General features: G+C 40.6%; 1 protein-coding gene across 2 annotated transcripts in view; it reads right to left on the reverse strand.

Moving 5' to 3' along the window:
- sorcs3 (sortilin related VPS10 domain containing receptor 3) overlaps nucleotides 1–17,270 on the reverse strand; it is a 207,701-nt gene that overhangs the window by 32,852 nt on the left and 157,579 nt on the right. Inside the window, exons 10-18 of one of the 2 annotated variants that reach the window (XM_034591710.1) lie at nucleotides 14,141–14,287; nucleotides 11,688–11,790; nucleotides 8,908–8,984; nucleotides 7,900–7,991; nucleotides 6,531–6,638; nucleotides 5,459–5,576; nucleotides 5,184–5,317; nucleotides 1,272–1,385; nucleotides 563–583 (exon numbers count right to left, since the gene is read on the reverse strand). In XM_034591710.1, coding sequence (XP_034447601.1) covers nucleotides 563–583; nucleotides 1,272–1,385; nucleotides 5,184–5,317; nucleotides 5,459–5,576; nucleotides 6,531–6,638; nucleotides 7,900–7,991; nucleotides 8,908–8,984; nucleotides 11,688–11,790; nucleotides 14,141–14,287 — 914 coding nt within the window. The remainder of the gene's footprint in view (nucleotides 1–562; nucleotides 584–1,271; nucleotides 1,386–5,183; nucleotides 5,318–5,458; nucleotides 5,577–6,530; nucleotides 6,639–7,899; nucleotides 7,992–8,907; nucleotides 8,985–11,687; nucleotides 11,791–14,140; nucleotides 14,288–17,270) is intronic. The other variant, XM_034591721.1, reaches the window with a different exon arrangement.

Genomic DNA, 17,270 nt, shown 5'->3' on the forward strand with positions numbered 1-17,270 from the left:
ACGTCAAAGGCGGAAGCAATACTCAGATGCTCAGTTAAAGTGAGAGGCTATGTAAAATAAGAATAAGCACAGAATCCCTCCGGTTGTGCAGTGGTTGGCACTGTCTGCTCACAGCAAGAAGGATCTGGGTGTAAACCCCAGTCAACCAGGGCCTTTCTGTTACATGTGAGTTTGCACGTTCTCTGCAGGTTCTCTCCATATTCCAAAGGCATGCAGGTTGATTAAATGGAGACTATAAATTGCTTTTAGCTACCTTTCTCTGCCCCTCAGGGGTTAAGTGGTATAGCTAATGGATGGACAATCTTTCCAAAAATGAAGATCTACTGAGCGGGCCACATGGCTTTAATAGTACTGCCATACAGCCAGTAGCCAGTCAGATTTACCTTTAGCCTCAGCGTACCCTCAAGTTCGGCCTGTATCATTGATCACAAGGCCAAAACACTGATGACGCTAAGGTGCACATCTGAAGTAATGTCACTAACAACCGCTGGTGGCCACTACAACCTGCTAACATCTACTGGTAGTTGGTAACTTAAATTGTGCAGAAGATCTTCAAACGTACATGGAATATTCAACATCTTGTCTAAAAGAAAGAGAAAAAAAGAGGATGTTTTAGTGGCTTATATTAACCCAAAGTTAGCAAACATGACATGACACACGTGTGGCTCAGGAGGGAGCAGGGTCATCCAATAACCAGAAGGTCAGTGGTTCAATCCCCAGCTCCTCCAGTTTGCATCCTAAAGTGTCCTTGGGCAAATCACTCTGACGGTTGTGTTGACAGTGTAAGAATTGTGTGTGTTAGAAAAGACACTGCATATACAGGTAGACTCATATGACTGTGTGTGTGTGAATGGGTGAAAGTGACTTGTATTGTGAACCTCTTTGAGTGGTTGAGATGAATTCGTAAATATTATAGCTGCATTTTTACTGTTCCTGGTATTTTCACTTATTTTGCCTGATAACACCTTTTCTCGTGGCTGAGTTGGTGCAAACAGACTTGATTGACATCAGTCACTCTCTTGTTAGTGTTTCGTGGCAGAGGTTAAAACTTTATTACTCATATTAGTACACATCTCATAAATTCCAGTCGTAAAAAGTTAGCATTAATTGGAAATACTTATGCCTGTGATCTGCTTTAAAACCCTGATTGAGCATCCAAAACAAATCCTCCAAACCAAATGTTTGTGCCAGATTAATAATCCACATGAATGGCCAGTATATAACATGATGTTGTATGAATATGAATTGTCAGTAAACCAACAAGTCCTCACCCTGTGCTGTTGAAGTAGTTTTGGCCCTGGCTGCAACTTCTGGACACAGTAGAGGGATTGAACCAGAATGCAGGCCGGCAGTTCCCATCCCCGCGCCGCTCGTATCCATAGTCACTGTCAGACAACAAAGCACAAGCAAACAGCACCCGATCAATATCAGCATGCGAAGAGGGACATAGTGTCATACAATGTGTCCCGCATCCACGTCTTATCTGTCTCTGTATAACAGGTGACTAGGGGCCTGTCTGGCACACAAACACATGGTTAATATGTATCGATTAAGGCCACTGTTGCCACAGCAGTATGAAGCATTGTGTACCGAAACACACCCTGGAGGGTTTTGTTCTCTTCACCATACACAAGGATGACTAGCTCTCGCTTGCCTGCTAGTGTTTCCAATCAGAGCATGATTTACATCCAACAAAGCAAGGTAAGCAAGTGCCCATTCTGATAATGGCCGTGACATTGATTTATCAATTAATTACCAGGGCAGAACAAATAAACAAAACTAACAGGCCTGTGGCCGATCAGTCCAGTTTGATTCTGTGATTACAACAGTGTGAACTATACCATTAACAAGCTGTCAAGACTGATTGGTTGCACGGACGCATCAGGCCAATGAGGTAAAAGGTCAGAACGGAGTCCATTTTGGGACAAAACAGCCAGGAGCGTATCTTAAAATTGGCATCATGTAGCACAGTGCTGAAGCTAAATGTGAAAGCAGAGTTGGGATCACGGCTCAGCCTCATGACATCATTACCTAGTTGCTCTTTTGATTGGTGATGTGTCTTAGTTACTAGGAAACCATTAAGTGGTAGAAGAAATCTGTTTAAACAAAAACACCAACAGGACGAGAGGTCATTTATAACATTTGAATTCATGTTTCAATATCTTAGTTTAAAAAAATAAATACAAACATTTTGTTGTGTAATGTATTGAATAATATTCTATATTTTATATTTCTGTATACTGTGAATAGAGGCACTAGATCCAGCAGGTGATGAGCTTATTTTAGCTAAATGACGAAAAAGTGCTGCCCATAGATGCACTGAATGAATGTGTGTGTGAATGGGTGAATGGCAAACCGTAGTGTAAAGCGCTTTGAGTGGTCATCCAGACTGGAAAAGCTCTATATAAATACAAACCTTTTACTTACTGCAAGGGCACAAGAGTAGTATTGATCTGTTCAACCTACTCTTGGTTAGAAAGCGACCCTTATTAAGTACATTTTGTCTCGACTGAGGAAACATATATAGTAATGTGCATGTAAACACAAATCAAATTGTGTTCTTCAAGGAATCCTGAAAAATGTCTATACTTCACTTATTATATATGGAAGATAACAAGAGCAAAACGCACATGTTACGATCCCCTCTTCACTTCCTTATTTAATGATAATCATATGCTTCTATGGTAACCACATAATGTTTCATAAAAACATCAGGATCCACAGGTATATTTTTTCAACAGGTCAAGATCAGCAGATGGATTTAACAGTAGTTTAGCTTTTAATCTAAAGTGTTCCACCAGTGGGACACTTTATTCTTGGTAGCACAATGTTTTGTTTGATCTAGACTCAAGCTTTACACAACCTTGACAAATAACACATTATTTGAAAGCTCCAAGTCCCCTGATTCTGTCTGTGGGCAACAGTTAAGGATCCACTATCACTAAAAACGCTGTTGACACTGAATTAACTCAGACTTGTGGCTGCGGCTGGTTCCCACACAAAAAGAACTGCTACAGGCCTCATAGTAAGACTTTGGTGCATCAGCTCAGGATTTTTACAATAACAAAAACAAATGAATAAAATTTAAAAAACACTCCCATTGTGTTATAAGACTTTTTAAATTTCTTTACCAAAACTTAGGTTTAAAAATTGGGGCTGTCTTATACTTCAGCACAAGACAATAATGTATTTGTTCATTACAACATATATTCTTCTTCAATGGAGCAAGTACCATGTAACTGCAATGTTTTACACAATGTTGGATTATGGGTTATTTGTAGCCTTTTATGTTGTTTAGTCTAGTGAGTGTCCAGCTTTAATGAGTCTCTTTTCAGATTAGTCAGCCTTAAAATGTTAGGATGGCTCACTTCCCAAGTCGAATGACATGTCTGGTGAAAACTAAAGGGATTTTGTTACGACCCACCAATATGGTGTAACTACTTTACCTGAAAAATCAACAATGTCAACAATCTGTGTTGCGGTGGTAGAAATATTGGAGTGACAATATTCCAGACTGATGTGAACATGCATACTCTCACTTTGCAGAAAGCCCAGAGGCCCTGAATTTGAATAACTTTTCAAACAGCCTTAATGGTTTATTCTTCAGCGTTAAGCTTTGATGCATAAGCCTCCTGCACTTTATATCCAACATAATGACAAAATTATATTCTTTGCAAGCAGGTGTCTGCCATGCATAGCTTAGTCATTTCATATTAGTCTAATAAGTGTGCACTTGAGCAGATCATATGGCAGACAGGCTCTTCACACCTCAAATTAAGTTAAAGGATCTGGTCTTCTTTCCGCATTGATGGTTTTTTTTAAATCTTCACTTTAGAATTTTAAGCATGCACCTAATAAGTCCCTGTAGAGAGACATGAAGCAAGACATAGAGGCCGAGATAAAATAAGACACAGAACAAAATAAGTCTAACTTTACATTAGTTCAACGGGAACCAATTAGGACTCAATCTCTGACCTGCTAAAATCCCCATCTACATAACTGCTGTATGTTGGGCTGCTTTTTTTTCGGTTCCCTGTCATTCCGAAACAACAAAATACAACCTTTTAGGATTTGCATACAAATTGAAACTATTTACATCCTCCCTCCCCCCAACTCGTCTCAACGGAATTACAAGCACAGCAGACTGACGCTACAGACACAGACATAATGAGCAAATTGTGTAAAACGGCCCCAAACCTATCAGATTATTGGAAAACGCACACGCACATGGAGCAAATTGATGAGACACATGAATAGCATATGCAATTGATCTCACTTGAACGGCAAATGCTCCAACGGCAGTGAAGAACTCCTCTCTTGCCTCGTATGTGTGTTTCGGTTATGGCACAGATGACAGAAGGTGACACACACCACGGTTACTGTAAGGAATAAATCCCCCACCTGAAACATTTACTTTTTCCCTGACAGTGTTTTTTCTTTTATCAAATGGTAGAGACCATCTCGATCTTGAATTATGTCTGTGCTGCTGTGAAAGAAACCAGGTCATTGTTCTAATGAGAAAAACACATCTGTAGTTTTCCCCGTTTGAAAGGGCCCATATTCATTCAGCTAGTTTCATTCATGATACATCTGCATCCACTCATTGAGTCGCAATTGTGAAAACCATTAGGAGTAGGAGGTGTGTAAGAACACAGTGGACTAAAAGTAGAGCCTTACAGCTATAAACATTAGTGTTGAATCTGCTTTTACCTGATTTGCACCAAATTCAGCTTATAAATTGACAGGGTTGTGTGGGTGAGATCATTTGTAGCTAAAGCGGTAAGGTTAGACCAACCATAAAGAGCATATTTAAGTGGACTGAACGAGGCATTTAATGGCGGTCGAATGGATGCACTTGAAATAAACAAATGGCTACACTGTGTCTCAAGAAGTCTGAGGCTTATAATTGGGCCTGGAATTCAATTAAATGACCCGTTGAGTCACATTCATACTATTACAAACAATTCAGATATGTTAACTGCCCAGTAGAAAAATAATTAAATTATTAACTCAGGATACAAATGACACACATTCTATTTAAAGTGGTGCTTCGACATGTGTGGCAGCGTTACACAGCAAACTGCTGTTAATGACGTTCTTTTGCAGACAAAGGAGAGAAACATAATCCCCCCCTAACGACTGTGAGGAAAAGAGCTACGGTACAAAGACAGTGTTCATCTTACCATTCAAAATCGTGAGCTCGGCAAATACAGGACTCAGCTGAGAGGATCCTGGAGTAGTCTTTTCCCAGCATGCAGTAGTTTCCAGGCCTGCGCTTCATGTAAATCTGTTTTTGTCCCATCACACATGGCTCACCCTACGGTCACAAAACACACCACGATTACTATTTATTAATTACTAACTAATAATTACTATTATTAGTCAGTGATGTTTCCCTTTATGGAGAGAACTTTAACAGTTTGCCAGATGCATGTGTGAAATGCTTTTTTATTCTCACCTGGTTGTGCAGGTGCCAAGTCTGATAGTCCTCCTCCGTGCATTTCTTGCTGAAGATGGACTTGTAGTCTATCTTGATGAGCTGCCATTCAGAACGGTGGCTGAAGTGTCCAAAAAAACTACACAGGCAAAGAACACAATTACAGTGAATTACTATGAATCAACAGCACTGAGGCTGTTCCACTCCATGATCACTACTACTCAGACTCTCACTCCAAATACGATCAAAAGTGCAAGATGGTGGCATCTTTATTTCCAGTCTATGGTTCAAACTGTTTGGAAACAAGCCAACGGCTCTAAGCCACATTTTCTACACCAGTGGTTACCAATACGTGTTCAGTCCTGGGAAACAGGATTACTGGTAATCTACTTCCAACCTATTTCCCAATTATAATTGTTACGTTCAAAAGTTATAAAATATCCTGATATTTATTTAACAAAGTACTTTGCATCTTCCCATGTGGATAAAATTCAGGAGTGGTCACTGATTCAAAACTCGTATTTTCATCACAATGCAAATATGCAAGTTTTTCAAATGCAGGGAAAACCACTAAAAAGGTGACTGACTCCTCTCCCACTGATATCACCTTATAGATGGAAGTGTGCAAAATACTACAACAGGAAGGATGAGCATTTGATTGATATACAGGCTATAGTGACCTCATTGTCTGGTTTGTGTGACTTTCTGAGAAAACATTTATTATTTTTAGCTGAGCACACTACTACATTGGATCTGTCTTGCTTCATCAGCGGGTTGGTCCCTGTGTAGTCTATGGTCAGTGCTCGTGCCTGTGCTCTCAGATGGTGTTTAGCCAACTCAGTTATCCTACAACACATCCTGTTAACAGCTTTGTGTGGAAATACTTGTCAGACATTACTTGCTCCTCAGAAATGTGACCTAATAAAGAGTACACAAAGGTTTGAATGTGCCCCTTCTTTTAAAGTTCCCTATCCATGTAGCCCTTTGCTGTAAAAAAATACTGAATAGAGAAAACACCATTCATCTTTCAATCAGCCCAGAACACCCACTGTAATGACAAAGATTGACACCGTTTCACTTTTTCTGGACTTACGTCATGATTTGGTTCTCGGCCCCAGCCTCCACCAAGACTCCATCCACAAACAGCGGCACCGAGGAGAAGCTATGTTGGGTCCACTGCCGCCCCTCGTCAAAGCTGACCCTGTGTATGTGTGTCAGAAGACATTCCCATCACAAATCCAGCAATAATGATAACACGGAAGCAGACCCTCTGTATTAAAAGCTGGTCACAGGGGAGGATTTAGGTCGAGATCAGAATGACTGGCTTGTCTCAGCAGACGAGTCTCAGAGGCCCTGTGCAATTAGCACTGTAGCTTTGGGTAAATATCAAAAGGCTGCACATCAAAAGGGGCATTTAAGAAGCACTGTGTTTGGTTATCAAAGCAGAGATGCACAAAACTGACTTCAGAGTGTATGAAGACAGGAAATGTGTTGGTGTCAAAGAGGAGAAAAAGCAACGTCACGGGCCCTGGGTAAAGTTTACACCAGCGTGAAAAAAGCTAAAAGACCAGAATAGAACTGTTTCATGTTTGACTACAAAACTGCAGAGGGAGAAGGAGATAGCAAAAAAATTGGACAGCTTTCATCAGTGAAGCGTGGGCTCTATTGATTCTGACAGCTTATCAACGTTTGTGCTGATATGGGAACAACTAGGAGTACCTGAGTGTGACATGGGTTGAAACACTACTAAGCCCCATGCATGGGAAAAAAAAGAACCCCCTTCCCCTTAAAACCCCCCACTGACTTCATTTGGCTAAAAGCACTTCTAACGGAAAAGGCTTTGACATGAACCTATTATGAGATTCAGGCCGGGGAAGTGTTTAACTTAACACTGGCTGGAAAAGCAACTCTGTTTCATAGCTGCTTGTACAGTGACTGTGGAGATACACAGGGTTCTTCCTATCTGTCTTTTTCCCCCCACTTTCTCTACCATCGTTCTTAAATTGGTTGGGAGACAAAAAACCAGCAGGATACACTTCACTGGCTCTGAAACTAATTTCAAAATGGTTGCAAAAGCAACTGGAGAACAGATCTGGTCTCAGTTGGATTAGCCTGCACTGAGGCAAAGCGTAGGCACCCGATTTGGCAAGAGGAAGGCAACGTGTTAATTAATACACTAAAAGGGGGCTGGGGGGTGGGTAGGAGTGTGTATGTGTTTGTGTGTTTGGGGGGGGGTGCTCAGACTGTTAATGATAAGTGGCTAGAAAAAAATATCTCTCAATTTAGATTGCCTACGAGTATTTTCTCAAGAGCCACAGTCAAAGTGCATCACTAAATGGATCGAGTGCCACATATAATATATACAGGTTCATTTTTTTAGGATCATAGTGCTGGAATCGATGGAGTAAACCTTCAAATAGTTATTAGAAAATGGAAAGAAATTTAAGAAAGAATGGACGTACCACAAGTGTCTGGTTGGCACGGAGGGCTGTTTCACAGCGACAAGGGCCCCTCCTCTATCCATGAACCACACGTTGTGCTCCTCTTCAAAAATCTGAACAGACATATGCAGAAATTCACCCTTAAAGTATTTGAAAACACCAGAAATTATTATCGCTAACACCTACAAGGAATCCTGAGATAAGCAAATGAATTTTCACAAAAAAATGAGTTTATCCTCACTTAGCTACATTACACATTACATTATTACATGCATTCTACTCTATGGAATGCTCCTCAGAGTATAAGCTAAAGATTGCATTTACACACTTACAACCTAAGCCATGTTCGGACTTCAAAATATTTAGCCCCCCATCGGCAATCAGCCGGCAGTCGCATATCACCATGTGAGAACTGTTCAATGTCCATGTGTGAAGGCGATTAGAAAGGCTCGTGATGCATTAGGACCCAGATTTGATTTACAACCTGCTGGAAATCTAGTTAGAGTTGGCAACAACTCCAGCCAGCTCCAGCCAATCAGAGCGGGGGATTAGGTGAAGGTGGTGAAGGTACATGTAGTGGTGAGGTGCCCAAGGAACCAGGCTCTGGTTGGGCAGAAAAAAGTGAATGTTTGGACGGATAAATGTGGCCCGAGTCGCTCTTTATTCTTTACAACTGATGTTCACTGAAGCGTTTCACCTCCTCCAGCTTGATGTGTCATCCTATGATCATTGTGAGGATCAGTCCGGTTCACAGTGTTTATTCTCGTGTGTGTTTTCATGATTAATTCATCTTCTGCTGAAAGCTCATGAAGTTTGTGACCACCTGTAGCCACTCAGTCTTACAGTGGAAAGTCACAATGACGGCAAGACTCCCGATCACACAACAGCAAGTCGTGTCGTCTGAACTGTGCAGCAATATGAAACAGGCCTGATGCAAACTGCCTTTCTGAAGTGGAAACTTAGTAGGTTGGTACTTCACAGCGGCTGTTAGACGTCTATCAGTTGGCTTGATCTAGGTGTGAAGCTCACCTGTCTCCAGCTATTGCCAGCATCAGATGATACGAACATGCCAACGTTGTTGTAAGACAGCTCGGCTCCGATATTTCCTGTAGTGGGAATGCCAACAGAATAAGTGTTACAAAAAAAGAAAAGCACAGTGAGATCAAGAAGATAAAGGGCTGTATGTTCTTTAAACTGCCAATCACACCACGTTTGTGATTAATTCATTCCTATGGCTTAATTCCCAGATCTGCTTGCTTTATCTTGATTCATGTGAATAATACAAAGAAAACCCTGGGGTTGATTCCTATGCATGTCTGCATTATTCAGGCAACATAATGTGAGATGTGGAGGAGGGTGGGCGCCTTCTTCGCCTCAGCAGTTTTCAGTGTTGCAACACAAAGTCTCCTTCGAGTGCGCAGCGACTGAACCAGCTTCTTGTGTCGACCTGCTCCACTATCTTGGCGGCGGCTCAGCAAATAGGCTCGTGTTTGATCTGGATGGTGTTTGTCATGTTGGTGAGTTGATTCCTGCACCAGCTGACGTATTAAAAGGCGGAGCGGGCAAAGGCTCGGCCAGTGATGAGCACACACACACTGTGCAAGCATGGCAGCAGAGACGTACCGTAGGTTTATTCAGCATTTTCACTCACCAAAGACAAAACAAACAGATCAAGAGACAAACACAAACTTACACATGAATGATCTCACACTCACACAAACACGATTTTTTTTTCTGCTGACAGGACCACTGCTGCTAACACATCTATTCGCTCTTAACTCATGTCTCCTGTTTTGCCTCAGGTCTTTTGAAAGCTCTTGCAGGCAAACACATTATCATCTAATTAGGTGGACATGTGATCTGCAACACGTCTGCTGTGGAAGAATTAGGGTTCTGTACTCGGCCCAATTTTATTGACATCACACATGCTTCAATTAAGAAACACTTTCAGTAAACCGTTTCACTGGTATGCGGACGACACCCAGTTCTACTTATCAATTAAAACAGAACAAAGTATTCAACTAACTACTACAACTACTAACTGGATGACCTGCAACTTTTGCCTATTTAACAGAGATACAACAGAAGTTCTAACGCTTGGCCCTAAACACCTCATTATCTACTGATACAGCCACTCTGGATGGCATTGCCCTTGCTTCCTGCGAAACTGGGAGTTCATTTTGATGCAGATTTGTCCTTTGATTCTCATTCAAAACTAATTTTAAGGACTGCCTTTTTCACAAACATTAACAAATCAGGCACGTCCCATCTCAAAAAGATGCAGACATATTTAATAATTCCTTATTATTGAAATTTAAGTCTATTCAGACTCTGCAGCTTGTCTAAAATGCTGCAGCATGTGTCCTGATAAGAACCAGGATAAGAGATGACATTTCTCCTGTACTAGGAGTTACAGTTCAGGAGGCAGACACCCTCCCTACATTTAAAGACTGTGTGAACCAAAACCAGTCAGCTGTCTCTTAACATGCTGTACGTGTCAGTAAGTGACTACTGAAAACACGTGAAAAGAATGGGAGCTATGTAGTAGTGAATTGTGAACTTTGAGCGTTTTACAGCATTCCTTGGTTCCTGATTTTGAGGACAGTCTGAGAGGGTGACCGCACAATGGCAGTGTGGCCCTCATTAGCATAGCCCACCCCCAAACTATTTAACAACTAGAGCAAAGTAACATCAGTGGTTCTCTCTCTACGCGATTCTGGTGCATGTAGCTTTATTCAAAATGAAAACCAAGCCGTTCTGTGCCTATCGAAGATGAATAGCGGCGGAGCTAGCGCCACACACTAGCACCTGTACGGAAGCCCACATGCAGGTGATGAGTTTAAGTATGCCAGGAGGAAAGGAAGCGTTGATCTGGCAATTAAACACAACACTGATGATTATTTTTAATGATACAGGTGTAACTAATTCAACATATTTCATAAAGCAGTAGCAGTTTTAGAAAATACATTTTTGATTGCTTTACACGGTCTTTAAGAGTTGGCTTAACACCTTCCTTTTTTTGATAAAGCTTTTAGTTTGGACTGGTTCAGGTCTGTCTTGAACCAGCTCTTAGTTACGCTGATATTGGCTTGGATTATTGGGGGACACATGACTCAAGGAGTTTCTCTATCCACCTCTCCATCTTCATCACATTAATGTCTCATCCAAGTGATGTTACCGACTTCACCTCTTCCCTGGAGTCCCTGTGCTTCATCTTTGCAAATCAGGGATTGCTGCTGTAGCCACTTAGTGGATCATGCATCGTAGATCATGGATCGTGGAGGATCGTGATCGTGGGGGCATCTGATCGTGGATTAGGATTAACACCAAATTACACAACTAGAGATTAAATTAACAATATGCCTACTCACAGATGCTACTATTATTGGAAATACCTCTATTGATACAATTGTCATTACGGCTCCCTTCATCTCTGTCAGATATTTTCTTATGTATATATACTTAACACACTAAACATTCATACATCTCACCATTTATGTTCAACACTGTCTATTCTCATCAATGTCGTGAATATATGTATTTTGTTGATGTGTGTTACACTCAACATCTATTGCACTTGTGTCCACCCTGGGAGAGGGATCCCTCACATGTGGCTCTCTCTGAGGCTTCTTCATAGTCTTCCCTGTTAATATGTATTTTTTCCCTTCCTTTTCAACCTTGTGATTGATTGATTGATTGACATCACTCCTGCATTAACTCATATTTAAAAAATATTCAACCACCATGATTTGCAGATAGCAATTTGAGGCTTTTTTTCACTGTAAATAACTTCCTGTGTTTCATCTCACCTGCGGCAACTATGATCCCTGGTGCCGAGTTCTTAGTGGAGATGGTTCCTGACAAGTAAGGGTTTTCTGACGTTTGCAGCTGTAGATGAAGTGAACAGAAAGGCTGAAAAAGACAGATAAAACAATAGAGGTGAATGCTCATTTGAAGGAAAGACTCAAATAAAAAAACTGCATATTCAACCAGGAAAGATATTGCGTCATATTTTGTGTAAATATTATAAACATAAATGATATGGTCACTGCGCATCAGCTAATTCAATTAACTACCAGGTAACAGCAGAGGAAAATTCTCATTTGAAAATGAGAGTCAAAACTAAATTGTTGTACATAAAGGGAAGCATTAAAAAAGGTTCCATTAGTCTCCCAAAGAGAACCAACTGTGCCTCCCTCATACGTTTTGCTAATTGCACTTAATCTGTCATTAATACAAAGAGCGATTGGAATTTGCATTAAAGTATGACGCCAAGTCTCCAGGGCACGCACACAACAGAAGACAATTACATCTGTTCACGGAGCTGAAAAAAAATGTCTGCTTTCATCTTTGCAGCAGACAGCATGTCACTGGTGCAAGGACATCAAGGGCAGTGGGACTGAACAGGGTAACCAAAAGGAGTCTAGGGCAGTAATTAAAATGGCAAATGAATGCACACTCACAGGGAACCTGTAAGCCACTACGCAGGGCCCTGAAAATCACGTCCTCAGCAGCATGAAGTCCTCCTAATGTCTCAAACAGAATTCCTCCTAGTTAGTTTTAGTTGCAGGGAGGCTCTCTAATGAGGGAGGAGGTGTCATCAACACATGCTGTAAATCTGGCGCATTATGTACCTCAAACCCAACATGAACTTCCATGAGCATGCCATTCCAAAAGCACCAACATAAAACACTTATATTAGGGTTTGCCAGAATATTTATGATTATAGAATTACATATTATTATTCATATTATTATTATTTAGCCTAATGTGAAATGCAGCAATTATCAAATAACTATCTGTTATAAAAGGTACAGACAGGTAAAGGTAGATTAGTGCATTATTACAACTTTTTTAGTATTTTACATTTTACATGTATTAGAGGCAACTTCTGGCATCTGGCAATTTCTGGGTTGTCAGGTTGTCAAAAACCTCTCTGATTAGTGTACAGCCTGGCATGGCCTTGTTGGTTAAACATTTTCTTCGACAGTTCAGCAGATTCCCCTGACAAAAGAGACTCAGACGTGGAAGAAAGGCCGCTGGTTCGATTTCTGACTGGCAGGATAAATTAAAGATGGGGACATTTTAAGGAATCATCCAATTTGTTTTTTTCACACCAAAACCTTGTCGATGCAGGAGCCTGCTTACTTTCCTGCTTTACATAGCTCACTAACTAAAACACCACCTACTGACCATAAAACTATTTTACTGTCAGAGTGGTTAGACTTTACAGTGAAACACTTCTTCACGTTGCCTTATTCAAACTTGACAATGACTTCTGAATCATATATTCTCTTTTTCTCTGAATGTCCTTTTTAAAAGGCTGACCTGAAAGCTCTAAAACCAAACCCTTTACCTTGGTAACCAACATCTAACTGAGTAATAAATGCTTCATGTTTATAATATCATTGTTATTCTTACATATGCATGACCTTTACTCATTACAGCTCAATGCAATAGAATATGAGATTGAATTTTCGTGATAGTCTTGTGCATCACATGACGCAGCACTGTCATTGGGACTTTGTGGCTTTGGCTCAGGAGGTAGCGTGTCTTAAGGTCAGTGGTTTGATCCCCAGCTACTCCACTCCCCATTTGTGTCCCTGTGTAAGAACCTGAACCACACTGGCGGCTGTGCTGGCAGTGTGTGAATGTGGTGTGTGATATAGAAGTGAGGAATGACAGTCTGTGTGTTAGAATAGAAAAGGGCTGTATAAAAGTACATGCACCATTTGAAACTTAACACTTGTGAGAAGAAAGGAAGAAATGAAAAGCATTGGAGGGGCGATGCAAACAATCCATCCACTGTACATACTTTTTAATGCTGTAATAATAACAATAATACCATTTAATACTGAAGTCATTAAAACATAATTTATACCGTATGAGGACAAAAGAAGAATGGATGATTAATCTATTAAAGCTGTAGATTGGGCTTCGCCATTGGTTGCACAAGTGAATGCAATACTACACTATGTGACATTTTCTGACTTCATATCAATGTCCTTCCTACCATATAAACATACACACACACACACTCACACTTAGACTGTAATGCTTTCAGCTATGTGAGTATGCTGTGTAAAAAGTCAAGGGTCTGGAAAAAATTGAAACATTTTTGAAGATCAACAAGTTATCACCTGAAAAGTGTAACTGACATCTTCTTCTATTATTCAAGTCCACATCCTCCCTGAAGCTTCAACACCTATGTTTTACACAACCACACACTCTTTCAAGCTATAGTACAAACACAGTCTCTTACCAGAATACAGTGGATGTCGTTTCCATCTAGGTCAGCAGCAGGGGCCTGCAGCAGCCTCCAGTCCCTGCCCTTGTTGTAGGTGATGTAGGTCTTCACCTGGTTGTCTTGCCTCTTGTTAGCAATTAGCATGCCTTTAATTCCTGCCACCTGATGGACGTGGACACATGAAAAATTAGTTTTTATCTTTTCTCCCTTAATGCAAGTGTGCAAGTGAGTGTTTTATATCTTTTTAATGCTCCATAACAGTTCAGTTCTCGGTTGCGGATGAAAAAGCATACCATTAGAAAGGGCATTTTGTGTATTGAGGCAGCAATTTTCACAACGCCAGTTAAATGCAAATGGTGTGCTTATCTGTGTTTGGCTGTGTCTGACAGTCTGGCAAACACCGTCAGCAGAGTCGGCTGCATCGTTTTACACAGTGTTGAGTGTGGTTTGTAATTATTGTGTATCCCTACATGTTTCAGCCATCCAGACAGTACCAACATGTTTATTGTTGACAAGTGACATATTACCTGTTCTCTCACAGTCAGACTGAACACACCATCACACTCATACAGACTCACACTTTTCCAAATTTCTCCCGGCAAGTTGTCTCCCAGGGATTCGACATGTTCCTCAACCAAAGCAAAGCGTGATATGCAATGCAAAGGACAGTCATAGCTAATGGTTGCCATAGTGAGGGGCTCCAGTTGGATGTGTTTCTCTCCCTGAAGGAACACGTCTGTAATAAGTGGCACTAATAGGCAGCACATTTGACACTGTCGTAGGAACTTGGGGCCCAGGATGGATGCGGCTAACGAGGGTCCCCCCATCCTTATCCAACCAGACCTGTCAATCACTGCAGTAATTATTTATGGCACCCACCTCCTCAACATGTATGCATGAGCCAACATGCACACACAAACACACTGAGAGAGAGAGAGAGAGAGAGAGAGAGAGAGAGAGAGAGAGAGAGAGAGAGAGAGATGTTGATCTGATGTCGATCAAGTTGACCCCACCCCATGACAGACTTATATATACGACTCATATATATCAACACAGCAGCATCATACCAGATAAGTTATGATAGTCAATCTCAGGTCAGCTTATGCCAGGTCAACGTATATATAATGAATAGATAAATAAAGGGGAATGTAAGTAAAATGAAAGTAAAAAAAAAAAAAGTTTCATTATCAGTTAAGTCCTATATGTCAATTATTCCTATTTATACCAGGTTATTTTGTAGGAAGAGTAGGATACCTACATTTGTTTTTAATGCAATTTACCATGCATTTAAAGGCACATAAATAATTTGAGTCAATTATCTTTTTCTTAATATATATCTTTTTTTATATTGGCAATTTTAGTCTTCCATATTAAGGGATACAAGCACATTTAGGGGTTTCTTTTGTGCAGTAAAGTTTTAAAGCTTTTTGCAGCAGCAGCAGCAGCAGCAGCAGCAGCAACTGGGTGGAATAGGAAAGAGAATAAAGTGTGATCACTGTGTTACAGTGTGCTAGCAAAGACAGTGAACATCCAGCTGGTTTAAATAATCTCTGCTACCAACAGTGAAGCGTGAGTCATCAAGTGGTGAACAGATTAAAATCTTACATTTCTTATTTCATTGTAAGATGTTTTCACACAGTCTGTTTTGAGGCAGATGACCCTGCCCTAACCACTGAACCTCTGACAAATAATTAGCTCTTAAAAACACCTCATTTATGATACTGTATCCAGGTGAGTAATCATAATACAATAGGGATTTGTTCAGAAGGAGGCTGATTTGATTGGTAAGCATTTACTGCACATGTAAGATCTAACCATAAACTCTTTGTTATACTTTTTTAAGTTAATCTATATAAGATAAAATACAATGAAAATAAATCATTGGATTTTATTGTATTTCAATGTGAATTCAATACTGGATTTTTATCCCAAAACAAATCTGTGCATTGTACTTTCCAATGAAGCGGGTTATTCCAATTATCAGCTGGTATATCAATTGTTTCCTGAACAATATGTTTTCCGTTGCTTGGTTTCATCTTCACACAGGTACTGTCATGGTTACACACACTCACAGCATTTCCTGTTTCATGTTACATGTCACTTCCTGTTTTACTTTGACACTCACGCTTGTCTCTGTTCCTTTAGGTAACATCACTCCCGCCCCTTGTGTGTCTCACGGATTGTCTTCCCCTCCCTTATATGTTTCACCTGTGTCTAGTTAGCCTCACTTCAGTTAGTATATATGGTCTGCGTCTCCCCCTGTCCTGTGCCAGCTCGTCTGGTCTTGTACGTAGAGTTCCAGCGTTATACCCACGTCTTGTCTTTTGCTTTTGACCACCTTTTTGTATTTAGCAACCTAACCTTAGCCTCACGTTTTTGGATACCTCTGCCTTGTCTGCCTTGTCCTTCTGTGTTCCGAACCCTGACTGGAAATAAACGACCACTGTTTTTTGGAAACCGGACACAGTTTCCGAGTTGTGCTTTTGGGTCCTCAGTTCACGTACTCAGTCATTACAGGTACAGGGTATAAAGTATGGGTTCATCATTACTCATGGCACCCTTGAGAAGGCAAGAGCGCTGTTAAGCCTTGGGGTATTTCTCTAATTTATTTAAGGGTTTTTGGGTGTCTGGAAGTTTTTCATGCCGTATTATTTTTCACCTTTGCAGAGCAAGAGTAAGTGTGAGGGGCACCCGGAGCGCTCTTGTTGCTATTCTTTTCAAAGATGATAACAAGTTCCTGGAGCCTTAGGTGACAGCTTCAATTTGCTTTAGTCTGTACAATAGCCCAAAACCCAAAGACATTTAATTCAAAATGACAGCAACCATATATACAGAGCTGTAACTAGAGATCCTTAAAACGTTGTTATGGCTAATATGTCAGAAATGGGTTCTAAAATTACATTTTAGAACTATAAAAAAAAAACATGAACAAGCAGACATTTGAAAGTTAATATTTGATTCTGATAATAAGCAGCGCTACTGTTTTCTGCACTGAATGCACTGTTTGATGGACAGGAGACTGATTGAAATTGAAAATTAAATACAGGTCAACAAACATGAAGTAATGATGGCAGTGAGTTCATAACTCAGCTCGGCTGCATAGACCGTGATCTGCATTCAGACAAATCTGGAATATCAGCTTGGA

This window comes from Hippoglossus hippoglossus, chromosome 1, assembly GCF_009819705.1.
Source record: "Hippoglossus hippoglossus isolate fHipHip1 chromosome 1, fHipHip1.pri, whole genome shotgun sequence".
NCBI lineage: Eukaryota > Metazoa > Chordata > Actinopteri > Pleuronectiformes > Pleuronectidae > Hippoglossus > Hippoglossus hippoglossus.